Source organism: Nematostella vectensis, chromosome 6 (genome assembly GCF_932526225.1).
Source record: "Nematostella vectensis chromosome 6, jaNemVect1.1, whole genome shotgun sequence".
Classification (NCBI taxonomy): Eukaryota; Metazoa; Cnidaria; class Anthozoa; order Actiniaria; family Edwardsiidae; genus Nematostella; species Nematostella vectensis.
In genome coordinates this window covers 1,766,038-1,778,852 of record NC_064039.1, presented here as the reverse complement: position 1 = coordinate 1,778,852, position 12,815 = coordinate 1,766,038, and the positions used below count along the sequence as shown (strand labels likewise).

The 12,815-nt window shown below is 44.0% G+C and overlaps 1 protein-coding gene across 3 annotated transcripts in view; it reads right to left on the bottom strand.

Moving 5' to 3' along the window:
* The window catches only part of LOC5505591 (fibrocystin-L), a 99,796-nt gene that overhangs the window by 65,842 nt on the left and 21,139 nt on the right, over window positions 1-12,815 (bottom strand). For all 3 annotated transcript variants that reach the window (XM_048729444.1, XM_048729443.1, XM_048729445.1), the window contains 16 exons: window positions 12,483-12,547; window positions 9,982-11,418; window positions 9,159-9,822; window positions 8,415-8,812; window positions 7,372-7,552; window positions 6,730-7,209; window positions 6,055-6,348; window positions 5,604-5,875; window positions 5,077-5,285; window positions 4,697-4,896; window positions 3,027-3,354; window positions 2,239-2,473; window positions 1,986-2,163; window positions 1,372-1,623; window positions 845-1,030; window positions 230-533 (listed from right to left, as the gene is read on the bottom strand). In XM_048729444.1, the coding sequence (XP_048585401.1) occupies window positions 230-533; window positions 845-1,030; window positions 1,372-1,623; window positions 1,986-2,163; window positions 2,239-2,473; window positions 3,027-3,354; window positions 4,697-4,896; window positions 5,077-5,285; window positions 5,604-5,875; window positions 6,055-6,348; window positions 6,730-7,209; window positions 7,372-7,552; window positions 8,415-8,812; window positions 9,159-9,822; window positions 9,982-11,418; window positions 12,483-12,547 (5,683 nt within the window). The remainder of the gene's footprint in view (window positions 1-229; window positions 534-844; window positions 1,031-1,371; window positions 1,624-1,985; window positions 2,164-2,238; window positions 2,474-3,026; window positions 3,355-4,696; window positions 4,897-5,076; window positions 5,286-5,603; window positions 5,876-6,054; window positions 6,349-6,729; window positions 7,210-7,371; window positions 7,553-8,414; window positions 8,813-9,158; window positions 9,823-9,981; window positions 11,419-12,482; window positions 12,548-12,815) is intronic.

Genomic DNA, 12,815 nt, shown 5'->3' with positions numbered 1-12,815 from the left:
GGATAGTGAAAGTAAATCAGTAGAACTAGGCGAAGGAATAGTGTAAGATTAAATAGAGGGAGAAGGGAGCCATGAAATATATGAAACTACTAATGAAAAACAATGGCAGAATGGGAACGAATGGATGTGTATAAGTGTAGGGTGTGTAGACATGAGTGAATGAAGTCGATTCCGTTGATAGCTAATACGGATCACTTTCCTCTACTATAAGCTTTAGTCTAGTGTTCACCTCGGGTCATGCGAGTCCGTCCAGCCTTCTTGACCACAATGCCTAAACTCCACATTTTCAATGCGAACTCTCCTCTCCTTTCCGTCACTCATCCCTGATGAGCCAATCAGGACCCGGCCCCCAAATGAGTTTTCCAATGAGTCTGTGACGTCATCCGCGCCCTCGATAACGACCCTCCTTGTCAGCAGTCCTACCTCGGCGGTAAGTGCGTAAGTGTGGTTGCCGTTGCTCTGGGTCTCCCCGAGGTGCTTGTGGCGCAGGGTGTCGTTCAGTCTCAATGTTTTCCCTTCACCCGAGACTTGAGCTTAAAATATAATTCATTCAGAATTAATTAGCACTTGTAGAAGCCCATGTTAAAAAAATCATCTACTATGTGATCTTGATGTTTATATTGTTTTTAGTATTTAGCACTTCCGTCGTGGTGAAGATTTATGGTGGCAATAAAGAGAAGTAATATTTCAATTTTCTTTAATATTTTTTTCGGAATACATCTCTTTATTTTCAATCAACTCCATATTCCCTTTTTTAGCTTTGTCTGACCTGACACTTTCGCTGTCGATTGAATATGTACATTACACCAACGTCGTGAAATCAATTAAAAAATGTGTCGCTTACTGATGGTAAACGTTTCCGTCTCATAAGATCGATACGAAGTGGGTGCGATAACAACCATATCTCCCTCTATCCAGTCAACCGAATCGACGAGCTGTAGCGAGTCTTGTCCAGCTTCCGCAGTCCGTTCCAGACGAGTCCAATACACAGTTTTATTCGGACCATGAATCTCCAAGTTGCCGAATACACCTGCAAAACAAACAAAAAACACGACCCGTCGCTAAATCATAAAGGCAAACACAATATCATTGTTCTTAGTTGATTCATAGTAAGATGTGGATTGAACATATTAAAGTGCAATCTATGAAGCTCGGTAAAACAGCTTACACAGTGTTTAACCTGTAGACAGGTGACGGGACGAACCTATACCATCATGAACATACAACAAACGTTTCCGTTACAAATCTTATATTTGGTTACACCATGTTTTATTTACATACCGGAAGTTATGCCCTTATTTTGTAAAAACATATCTTGCATTCATGGTGTCCCATGCCTATATTTGGTAACTCAATACCACGTGTACATACCAAGCGTTTTCGCTCCCACGCTCATCCCATTTGGCAGCACCATATCCGGGGTGTCCGAGTCGCCTCGCAGGGTTATCAAAACTGGCTTCTCCATTGGTTGATCTGGCCAGCCTATGATGAGGTTTGCTCCCGGGGCGACGTAGATATGCGTAGCATTGAGTACGTGGCTCATGTATGTCTCAAACTCCAGCGTCCCGTACACACGGAGTGTACCAAGGGGTGGCAAGTCTGTATCAACCACCATCCACCAGTCTGATGGGTGAAGGAATCAGCGATAAATGATTAACATAATGGAAAGATAAGTATTCATCAGTATTTTTACACCCAAGGAATGTTTGATACCATGAAAAAGGCAAAGCTTTATCAGGTTAAAGCACCACGCACTCCTAGATTAACTAATAAAAATGATTAAAGATATTACAAAAAGGAATTACAATGAAATGTTATCAGATGATGGCGTTAGGAAGGGTAATTAAAGACGATCGGCCACAAAAAAAATCTGTAAACACGTCATCCATTAGCTAGTTAATAAGAAGCTAGATTAATCCATGTGTTCAGAATCAATCTTGGTCTATTACGTTGCCAGATAAATCTTTGTCATTGGCACTACTTACGTTCTTTTATGATGACGTCATCTCCGTCGCTTGGCAACTGCTTATTATACCCCCCGTAGCCAGCCTCGGTCCCATACCAACTCTCGGGGTCGGACCATTTGAGATACACTAGAGGGCGCTTCTCCGGTGGGGGAGGAGGGACGGGTTTGACGCAGTTTGGATAATAGCATTTGTGGATCTAAAGAGAGAATAATGCTTTTAGTGTAAGTAATAGTCACCAACGCACGTGCAAATATGCAAATCACATACAAACCCTCAGCTTGACATCCCGCTTCGCCAGCGGTATTTGCTCGTCGCCGCTCACTAAGTACGTCAAGGCTTTAGAGGAGTTGTCAAAATACCAGTCGCCACTCGACGCATGTCCGTATTGCGGAATACCGCTAGACATGTTGACTGTGTTTCCTGTTGTACTGACTTGGTCTGGATCTTGTTTTAGGGGATGAGTGATCCAAAAGTAATCTGTTTTTTCAAATTCGTAGAAGCTAGCCCTATGAGAGAAAAAAAACGCATACAATCTAAGATAAGTGGTGCAGGTTCACCAAACTTTTAGGCCAATTAAGCCCCGGGTTAACCATATGTTTGGACAATATATTTTTAAGCAAATAATATACATTAATAACCAATATAAAACAAACTTTGTTTGGCAGGCAAACCTAGAAACCTCCCCCGGCAAATGATTGATCTGAAGCCATTTTTCAGTCTTCAGATTTTACGGATATAAAAAGAAACAGAAGTCTCATTTGCTCAAGGCGAACTACACGAACTTAAATCAAATAATAAAGGGGCCTAAAAGAACCACAGGAAACCCGGCAATAAACCCACATACAGGGACAACCTGGAGTGACAGGGACCACCTGGAGTGACCTGGAGTGTCAGTGTGAACTAACAATACACACACGGAGGCACTCGATTTGGAGCCTCGCTCTGCTGTGCTTTCCGCACCAATTACAAGCTGCAATATGACCAAAGGCATTTCACCTTGAGTAGTTTTACAAAGCTAATATTCCCCGGTGATTATCATTTGATCCAGCTACCACTGACCTGTATGATATATTGCTGATGTGCTCAGCGTTCTTCCAAGTCATGTTATAGTTTTCTTCCAAAACAACCACAGCCATCCAGCCGTCTGGGTGCGTCAAACGATGAGACGTCCAGGGAATACTGCTCACGCCGTATTGGTTGCTTAGGAACACGTCCTTGTACAAGAGGGATGAAGGTGACGGTTGGTTCCATGCCATTCGACGGAAGCGTGGCACAAGGTCGCAGATGGAGCCTGGGACTGTGCCAATGCTGGCTGAGGAGGACTGGGAACAGTGTTGTGGTGGTAGAGTTGCACTGGTTGCAATGAAAGAGCCGCCTCCAGACTGACCTGAGGAGAAATGTCTGATATGTCAGGATGTATGGTTTACGATGTCTGACATGTCAGAATGTATGGTTTAGGATGTCTGACATGTCAGAATGTATAGCTTAGGATGTCTGATATGTCAGAATGTATAGTTTAGGATGTCTGATATGTCAGAATGTATGATTTAGGATGTCTGACATGTCAGAATGTATAGCTTAGGATGTCTGACATGTCAGAATGTATAGCTTAGGATGTCTGATATGTCAGAATGTATAGTTTAGGATGTCTGATATGTCAGGATGTATGGTTTACGATGTCTGATATGTCAGAATGTATAGTTTAGGATGTCTGATATGTCAGGATGCATGGTTTAGGATGTCTGACATGTCAGAATGTATGGTTTAGGATGTCTGACATGTCAGAATGTATAGTTTAGGATGTCTGATATGTCAGAATGTATGGTTTAGGATGTCTGACATGTCAGAATGTATGGTTTAGGATGTCTGACATGTCAGAATGTATGGTTTAGGATGTCTGACATGTCAGAATGTATAGTTTAGGATGTCTGATATGTCAGAATGTATGATTTAGGATGTCTGACATGTCAGAATGTATAGCTTAGGATGTCTGATATGTCAGAATGTATGGTTTAGGATGTCTGACATGTCAGAATGTATAGTTTAGGATGTCTGACATGTCAGAATGTATGATTTAGGATGTCTGACATGTCAGAATGTATAGCTTAGGATGTGTGATATGTCAGAATGTATGGTTTAGGATGTCTGATATGTCAGGATGTATGGTTTAGGATGTCTGACATGTCAGAATGTATGGCTTAGGATGTCTGACATGTCAGAATGTATAGTTTAGGATGTCTGATATGTCAGGATGTATGGTTTAGGATGTCTGACATGTCAGAATGTATGGTTTAGGATGTATAGTAAGTCAGGATGTACTTTGCACGGGACCTCCGCTGCGTTCAGGTCGCAGTTTGGTTCTTAGTTAGGGAGCTGATTCCACTTTTTCCATTATTAGTATTTTTTTGTACATAAAGTTACATGATATAACAAATGTAGGGTTTTCTTTTTAACTTCTTCTTATTTCCTACTATTTTGTTTTCAATGCGCGTGGATAACATTCACGTTGACAAGTTTTATGTGAAAATTTAACATCCTTACAACTCATTTTAATACCGAGCCTGTGCTTATGTTTCAGATGTGCAGCCTGTAAAGGCTCTCCAGCTTGATGTTCTTGTCGTTGTTTAAGTTTTTTTTTGTCGTTGTTGTTGCCGAAGCTGTTGTTGTCGTTTCGCTTTTGGCCTTTGTAATTTATGTTGTTGTTTTTGTTGTTGCTGTTTCTGTTGTACCTGTAAGCGTGCCATCCATGTCCTGAAAGACGGCCTCGTGCTCCCACTTAAATGCCGCTATGTTTGGTGCATTGATCAACCTTGTCTTCTCGAACCTCGTGCTCCATCCGCCCTGACGAGGCCGACAGAACGAGCAACCCCTCAGTGCCGCACACTGGGCGTGGTCAAAGTTAGCGAACGTTACCCCCGATACCGTCAGCCTTTAAAAAGATATAGAGAATCGTTAAGAGCGATAAGTTTTTTTGGGTGTTCGTTAAACCGTTAAAAAAATAATATAGCCCAGAGCCTTAACAAAATCTATAAGTATGTTTAAAAATAAGGTAGTGAAGATAACACATATATTGTTAAAGAAACTATGACACGTAGGAGTGCTGTTTTACCTTGAAGACATCGGCCCAACGAGGCCAGCTTGCGTGCAGTAGGATTTATTCCCTGCACTGATCCCGCTATATCCCACGACAATAGAGTCGAGTATCGCCCCGCCTCGAGCCACGCCCCACGGTGACACCACCTCGGTTACTTCGAACCCTGCTTCCTTATTATCAAGTAAGGCAAAGTCAATCGCTTGTACGGCGCCAACTTTGGTCGCCTGAACCAAAAACAGTAACAATTATCAACATTTTTCATTTTTTTGGCCTTAAGCAGGACTAACTTGGATATGCTAATCAAATCTGCCAAAGATGAATATCTTTTAAGCTAATATCTAACAGGGAAGAGAAGATTTAAAATGATTTAGTGAGCAGTAGGGTAGTGATTTTACATACGTAACGATTTAACTCGTAACGATAGACATAGACGTGTTACTAGTAGTGAGATCATTGGGCGCGCGCTAGCTGACCCTTCCACCCCTTCCTTGACCGCCAAAAAGCGGTCATTTCTTATTGAGGGCACGTCAAGTGACCCATACCTCGTAGCCCTTTAGGTTGTTGTACGCTGTAAGCTCGTAGAATCGGGCAGGCGAGGTGGAGTCTAAGGAGGCCTGTGGTGATGCTAATGGAATGTACGTAGGAAAGATCCATAATCCATAGCGCCCAAACGAGTGCGCGGTGTTGTTACGGAACTCCCCGAGGGGGGTAGTGCGAGGCCAGACGGTGGGGGTGTAGGACGGGCCACCGGGATGGATGGGCATGTTGTACCAGAATCCAAAATGGCTTCCTCCAGCAGCGGCGTTGTGACGAACTGACAGCACAAGAAAAAATTTAGTGAAGAAATGAAATGGTTTATTCTTGTATTGCGAGGGGAATAAGGTTTAGAATGAATGGTTAGAACTAAGGTGCTACAGATAAACACCTGGAAGGCTCAGTGTTGGGCTGACTACAAAATAGCCTCGTATCAAGTTTGCAGCTTGCAGCTCCTACCTGTATTATTAGGGTTGGTGATCCAAAACGTAGCGGGGGTGACATCAGTGTTGAGTAAGCTGCTTGATGACGTCACAAAAACACCCAAGTTGTACTGAAGGGTGTTACCAGTCTCCGCGCCATCCTCGATGAAGTATGCATGCCCCATCACGTGATAGGCCACGTTGCGCTCGACCATGAGCCCTTGCACGCCGTGAATAGTAACAGCGCGATTGAAAGTATGATGCACCGCGCAGCCGCGGACGTACGAGCCTGTGACGTCACCGCTCATGTGGAAGTGGATTGGGTACCGGCCTGGGAGGACATGGCTCGGTTAACTTAATAACTGAGGTACTGGTACTATGTTTATGATAAGTTGAAAGGCGTTTGAAGAGTACGGGTTTAGACTAAGCTAGCTAAGCTAACGCTGCTTAAGGGGATGTGTCATGTATTTCGAAATGGATATATTCAAGCAAGCATAAATGCTTGTGGTTTTCTCTGTAATCTTCCTTGAAAACATAAAAAGAGGTTCCAGTCATTAGCGTGCCCACTAGGAGATAGATGCGCATTAGGAGATAGATGCGCATTAGCGTGCCCAATAGGAGATAGATGCGTAGATAGAGACTTTAATGTGTTGTTTGGCTTCATGGCATTCTATAGTCTTATTGCCTACTTGGTGGCTGTGTTGTGACTCACCTAGTCTGAATGCCTGGCCTGCATGTCGCACCTCGACATACGACATCCTTCCCGTCACCAGTCCCTTACTCTCCTCTCGAGCCATGAACATGATTTGCGATCCAAACTGATCACTAACCGTGCCTGATCCGTACCGGCCCAAGAAACACGACTGAGTAGCGAACTGATCCGGGTCGAAATCCTCGGGACATGGTTTTATTTCGTCAGTCCACTCCTCTTGTACCGAGCCCCTCACGACCACGTTCCGAGTTAGGAGGCCGACTTCAGCCTGAGTGTCTATCGATTTGTTGCCGAAGCGCTGAGTAAGTGCGATGTGCTTGTGTTTAAGTGTCGGAGTGACCCCGAGGCGAGTGCCGTCGGAGGACACGCTAGTGATGGTGAGCTCCTCGTTTTCCTTTTGACTGCGGCTTGTTGAGGCTAAAATGATCTTGTCGCCGACTTGCCACGTGACAGATGTGTGTAGATGAATCTGATTAGCGCCTGCAACCGTGACAATCACCATAATCAGATGATTCGCCAAGAGGAGGAAAGGAAAACCAGGAGATTTCTAAAGAGAGTGAGGTGACGAAATACACGAATCCGAGCACATATTGGGATCTTTCTGCATATCTGGCTAATCGTCCCGCATGTGAACATATTTACCAATCTCCGCGGTAGATGCCAGACGTGTCCACGTGACGGGCACGTGCTTGCCGTGCAGATCCAAGGTACCCTCACGTACGGCCAATACTTTTGCGCCAAATATGGGCATTTTGGGTGATCTGACACTGCCATGAAGTACAATCCTGGCTTTATGCTGGAACGGCTGCCTCTCAGTGCCCACCTAAATGTGAAATGTATATGTTTAGTATTTGTATCATGCAAAATAACACCGCGAGAAATGAATTTACTGATTTTACATGTCCTACGACGGATCTTTGCACGCAGTTTAAATTCGTGTGTATAAGTTCGTTTGTAAGCACACTGATAGTGGGTAGTGCTTGCCAGTGTTCTGTAATACAATGCTATGAAAGTCGGGAAGTCCAACATAAGGAAAGTCAATCACCATGCCGCCATCATAACGCTGCCGCCAAAACCAAGTCCTACGAAGCATACATTTTCATCGGCTGATTTGAGCGAGAAACTTTCAACTAGATAACGTTAATAAATCATCAAACTACAGTAATCGTGGATGGTTATTTTGAAGTTTTCTATTGCATGTAGACAATAACAAAGAGTGTCTGCTTGACATTTTTTTTTTTAATTTAAGGGTCCTTATCCTATAAAACGAGAGATCTACAGTCCTATAGAACATTGGATATAAGCCCTTCTATTTACAAGAACGTGGTGATATAGCCCTTCTATTTACAAGAATGCGGTGATATAGCCCTTCTTTTTACAAGAACGTGGTGATATAGCCCTTCTATTTACAAGAGCGTGGTGATATAGCCCTTCTATTCACAAGAACGTGGTGATATAAGCCCTTCTATTTACAAGAACGTGGTGATATAGTCCTTCTATTTACAAGAATGTGGTGATATAGCCCTTCTTTTTTCAAGAACGTGGTGATATAGCCCTTCTATTTACAAGAGCGTGGTGATATAGCCCTTCTATTTACAAGAACGTGGTGATATAGCCCTTCTATTTACAAGAACGTGGTGATATAGCCCTTCTATTTACAAGAGCGTGATCTTGCCATGGCTCACCTGCAGTCTTCCTCCCTCCACGATGATGATCTTCTCAGCGTTCAACACCAAGTCCTTCTCATCAAATACGAGCTCACCCTTGATGACAAGCGCTGCAAATACGGGCGTACTGACGTCAAGCAACATCGTCTGCCCCTTGGGGACCACCACCAGGTCACCTTCGACCGGGAAACCCTTGTTGCCCCAGGAGAATGGTGACGACCACAGGTCAATGTACTGGAAGTCCGCGTAGTCCTGGGTCGCAATCCCCCTTGCCCCAATCTCGAGGCGTACTTTAGTTTTGACAGGTCCTTTACGCTGACCAGTGGTGCAATGAATCGCGGTCGGCGTCACGGAGGTGATGTTACAAGCTGAGCCCGCTATGGTAACTTTGATGGCATGTGTGGAGCCGGTGAAACCTGAGAAGAGTTAAAAAGTTAATTTAAATATACACTAAGCATTTCTGGAAAAAGAAAGCCAGAAAGGAGTAGAATTTGGAGTCGGCGAAACTTTGAATCAACTAAAATCAATATCAGAATATAGATATATCATACATAAATGCCATATTATGCGGCATATTTGTAAACTATTTCAAAAGAAAAAAGTGTTTCCTCCATGTACCACTTAATGAGCTTATCTGTTAGATTGATTTGATATTACTAAGTAAGCAACATTGCCAAGGGGAGGGGTTACGCGTTACACGAAGCGTCCGAATATTCTGGACAAAGCTGAACCGATATCATCATGACACGGACACTCACTCACCTGACCCACTGATGGTAAGCCTAACTCCACCACCCGTCCCCCCTCGGGAGGGTTTGACGCTACTGATTCTGGAAGTAAGAGATGCCTTGTAGGTGTGGAAACCTGCCATTACCCATCGTCCATCAGGAGAAATGCATTTTATTGGGCAAAGCGTGTCAGCTGACCCTGTGTAGGCTGGTATCTCGCATTGGACCTGTCCTGGCGCCGAGTACACTGTCTTGCAAACACTGCCACAGACTTTGGTAACAGTATCGGAATCCAGACCAGATCCTTTGATTGTCACTATTTTCCCGCCGCCATAACCGCTCTCACTCTTGACAAAATCACTGATTACCATATCGTATTGAAATTTCGCGTTAACCCCGGGCCCGTTAACAGCCAAGCCCCGCCCCTGCAGGTGCACAACTATCGTATTCAGTCCCCTCACGTGCGGACCAAGCGTACACATCACCATGTTATTACTAGCCGTCAGAACCTGACAACTGCTGTTGCCGATATTTACTGATAACTTGCTGGAGTCAGTGCCAAATCCCGAGCCTGCGATAGCAAGAAGATCACCTTGTTTGCCATGCGCAGTAGACAGAGAATTGATAAAAGGAGTGGCGAAGCGTCTGTAGGCAAACCTCATACGGGGGAACACCTCATCGTTGGCAATGATGTCAACCTAAATAGGAAGAAACGAAATTTTGAACAAGTAGACCTTATAATGCATTGTCTTTATGGCGTAGCAGTTTGGTAGCGGCAAAAAAGCTGCATTCTGATATCATAACAGAAAAGTAGAAACGGTAGATAGATCTGAATAAATAGAATGTAACTACTTTACCTCAAAGGAGCCAGCTTTGTGCATTTTCGTGACGCAGATGATTGTGTCATATGTCACGCGTTTCGTCACGCAATACCCAGTTCCAATCCGCACCGTTGTGTGACCAGGGCGCGCATCGAATCCATTTCCTTTAATGGTAACCACAGTTCCCCCGCCCAGACTTCCCTCGACCGGTGACAAATCCGACACTACCGCCACACTTGTCACAGTCTTCGACGCGTCCATACCAAACATAGGGTAACCATAAGGGTTAAGTTGCACAGTGATCACGTGGCTTCCAGCCACTAGCGTATCCACCAAGCAGTCAATGGAGTATGGTGATGACGTCATAACTGTACAGGCTGTAGACCCTAACGTTACTGTGACGTCACTAGTCTTGGCGGGAAAACCTGATCCGTAGAGTGTGATAACATTTTGCTTGCCGAGGATTGTCGTGGGTGTGACGTAATCTACTCTTGGGGTGAGAGAAGTCGTATACGCGAAGGAGCATCCCACATGAGAGGTACACGCGCACTGCTGCACACCCACGGACACCGACACATTGTACTTGCCAGGGATGTGGGACTTCTGCGTGCGGCAGATGATCTTGGTGTAACTAGACGACATGACGTCACATGACGTGTTACCCATCAACACATTGGTGTTTTCAGCCAATGACGACAATCCATTCCCCGTGATCGTGATGTAGGTACCCCCCGCGACGGACCCCGCCCATGGGTTAATAGAGGACACCGCTGGTCGTAGTGTGAAGGTGCGTAACGCTTCGTCACCTATTTTCGCTAATGCAAAGCCTCTGTTTTTTACCCGCACGCTTACAGAATGTGGTCGACCTGAAACCAAGGAGCTTCCTGTCGTGACACGACACGTGATCTCATCCACCTTGCTGCCGACGACAATGCACGGCTGGTCAGCGATCTTCACCTCGTTATGACCCGCGCTGGACCCGAACCCTTTACCGCGAATAGTCACCAGTGTCGAGCTCGTGCCCATATTTGGTGTTATCGACTCGATCTCAGGCGTACTACACTCGGAAAACTCGAACTGGAACGCCTTTTGGGGAGATCCAGGGAGAGGGACACTGCACCAAGGCACTGGCATCGTTATACCATCGGGACAGTTGGAGGAGCTGGAATAAGCGGGGCCGGCGTGAGTGGTATCATTTAGTGCCACTACGTCACCAATTTTGACCATGATACCGACCAGCCTCGATTTGACGTCTAAGACCACGACCATGCCCTTCATGTTGATGGCCCCATATGGGTCAACAGGGCCGCTAGCGTAATAGTACTCGCCAGGGACCACAAACGTGTGTGCAAATGAGCCCTTTGGGCCCTTGGCGCTACGAAAGCCCTTTCCGTCATATGTGGTCGGATCTGATTGGCTGGTTTGCTCCACTCCATACGTCAGACTCGTCATCATTGGACTAGACCATGTCCACTGTAAAAACAAGTAAATCGTACATGATGTGATTTGGGCGCTGTCTGTTACAGGCACAGAGCTGTAGCAGGCTTCTATATATTTAGGGTGGGGCATAATACAGAAACGTTTTGAAAATATTGGTTTGAATTATTATTATTATTATTATTATTGTTATTGTTATTGTTATTGTTATTGTTATTGTTATTGTTATTGTTATTGTTATTGTTATTGTTATTGTTATTGTTATTGTTATTGTTATTGTTATTGTTATTGTTATTGTTATTGTTCTTGTTCTTGTTCTTGTTCTTGTTCTTGTTCTTGTTCTTGTTCTTGTTCTTGTTCTTGTTCTTGTTCTTGTTCTTGTTCTTGTTCTTGTTCTTGTTCTTGTTCTTGTTCTTGTTCTTGTTCTTGTTCTTGTTCTTGTTCTTGTTCTTGTTCTTGTTCTTGTTCTTGTTCTTGTTCTTGTTCTTGTTCTTGTTCTTGTTCTTGTTCTTGTTCTTGTTCTTGTTCTTGTTCTTGTTCTTGTTCTTGTTCTTGTTCTTGTTCTTGTTCTTGTTCTTGTTCTTGTTCTTGTTCTTGTTCTTGTTCTTGTTCTTGTTCTTGTTCTTGTTCTTGTTCTTGTTCTTGTTCTTGTTCTTGTTCTTGTTCTTGTTCTTGTTCTTGTTCTTGTTCTTGTTCTTGTTCTTGTTCTTGTTCTTGTTCTTGTTCTTGTTCTTGTTCTTGTTCTTGTTCTTGTTCTTGTTCTTGTTCTTGTTCTTGTTCTTGTTCTTGTTCTTGTTCTTGTTCTTGTTCTTGCTGTTGCTGTCGCTGTCGCTGTCGCTGTCGCTGTCGCTGTCGCTGTCGCTGTCGCTGTCGCTGTCGCTGTCGCTGTCGCTGTCGCTGTCGCTGTCGCTGTCGCTGTCGCTGTCGCTGTCGCTGTCGTTGTCGTTGTCGTTGTCGTTGTCGTTGTCGTTGTCGTTGTCGTTGTTGTTGTTGTTGTTGTTGTTGTTGTTGTTGTTATTATTATTATTATTATTATTATTATTATTATTATTATTATTATCGTCTTTTCTTAGAACTAAGAGGAGTAACATTTGACTTACTTGGACGGTGTCCCCCGCGTGAACCGTCAAAGTATGCTTGCTCCAGGCATAGCCAATTCCGAATTCTGAAATACAGCAATGTACACCCAAAATGTCACGGAAATTGTTAATACACACCAGGGTAAGTCCCAAAGGATAATGTTGTACCAGCCTTTTGTAGCCTATGTAAAACAAATTCAGAATTATGAATAATCCACCGACAAATAAATAGCTTCATTTCATTGTAAAACAAGAAGTTGCTGAATAAAAGAGGTTGAGATGTTTTTTTCTTCTAAAAATGGAACAACAAGCAATGGCACGACTTGAAAGCATGTATTTTACACTCTGACACGC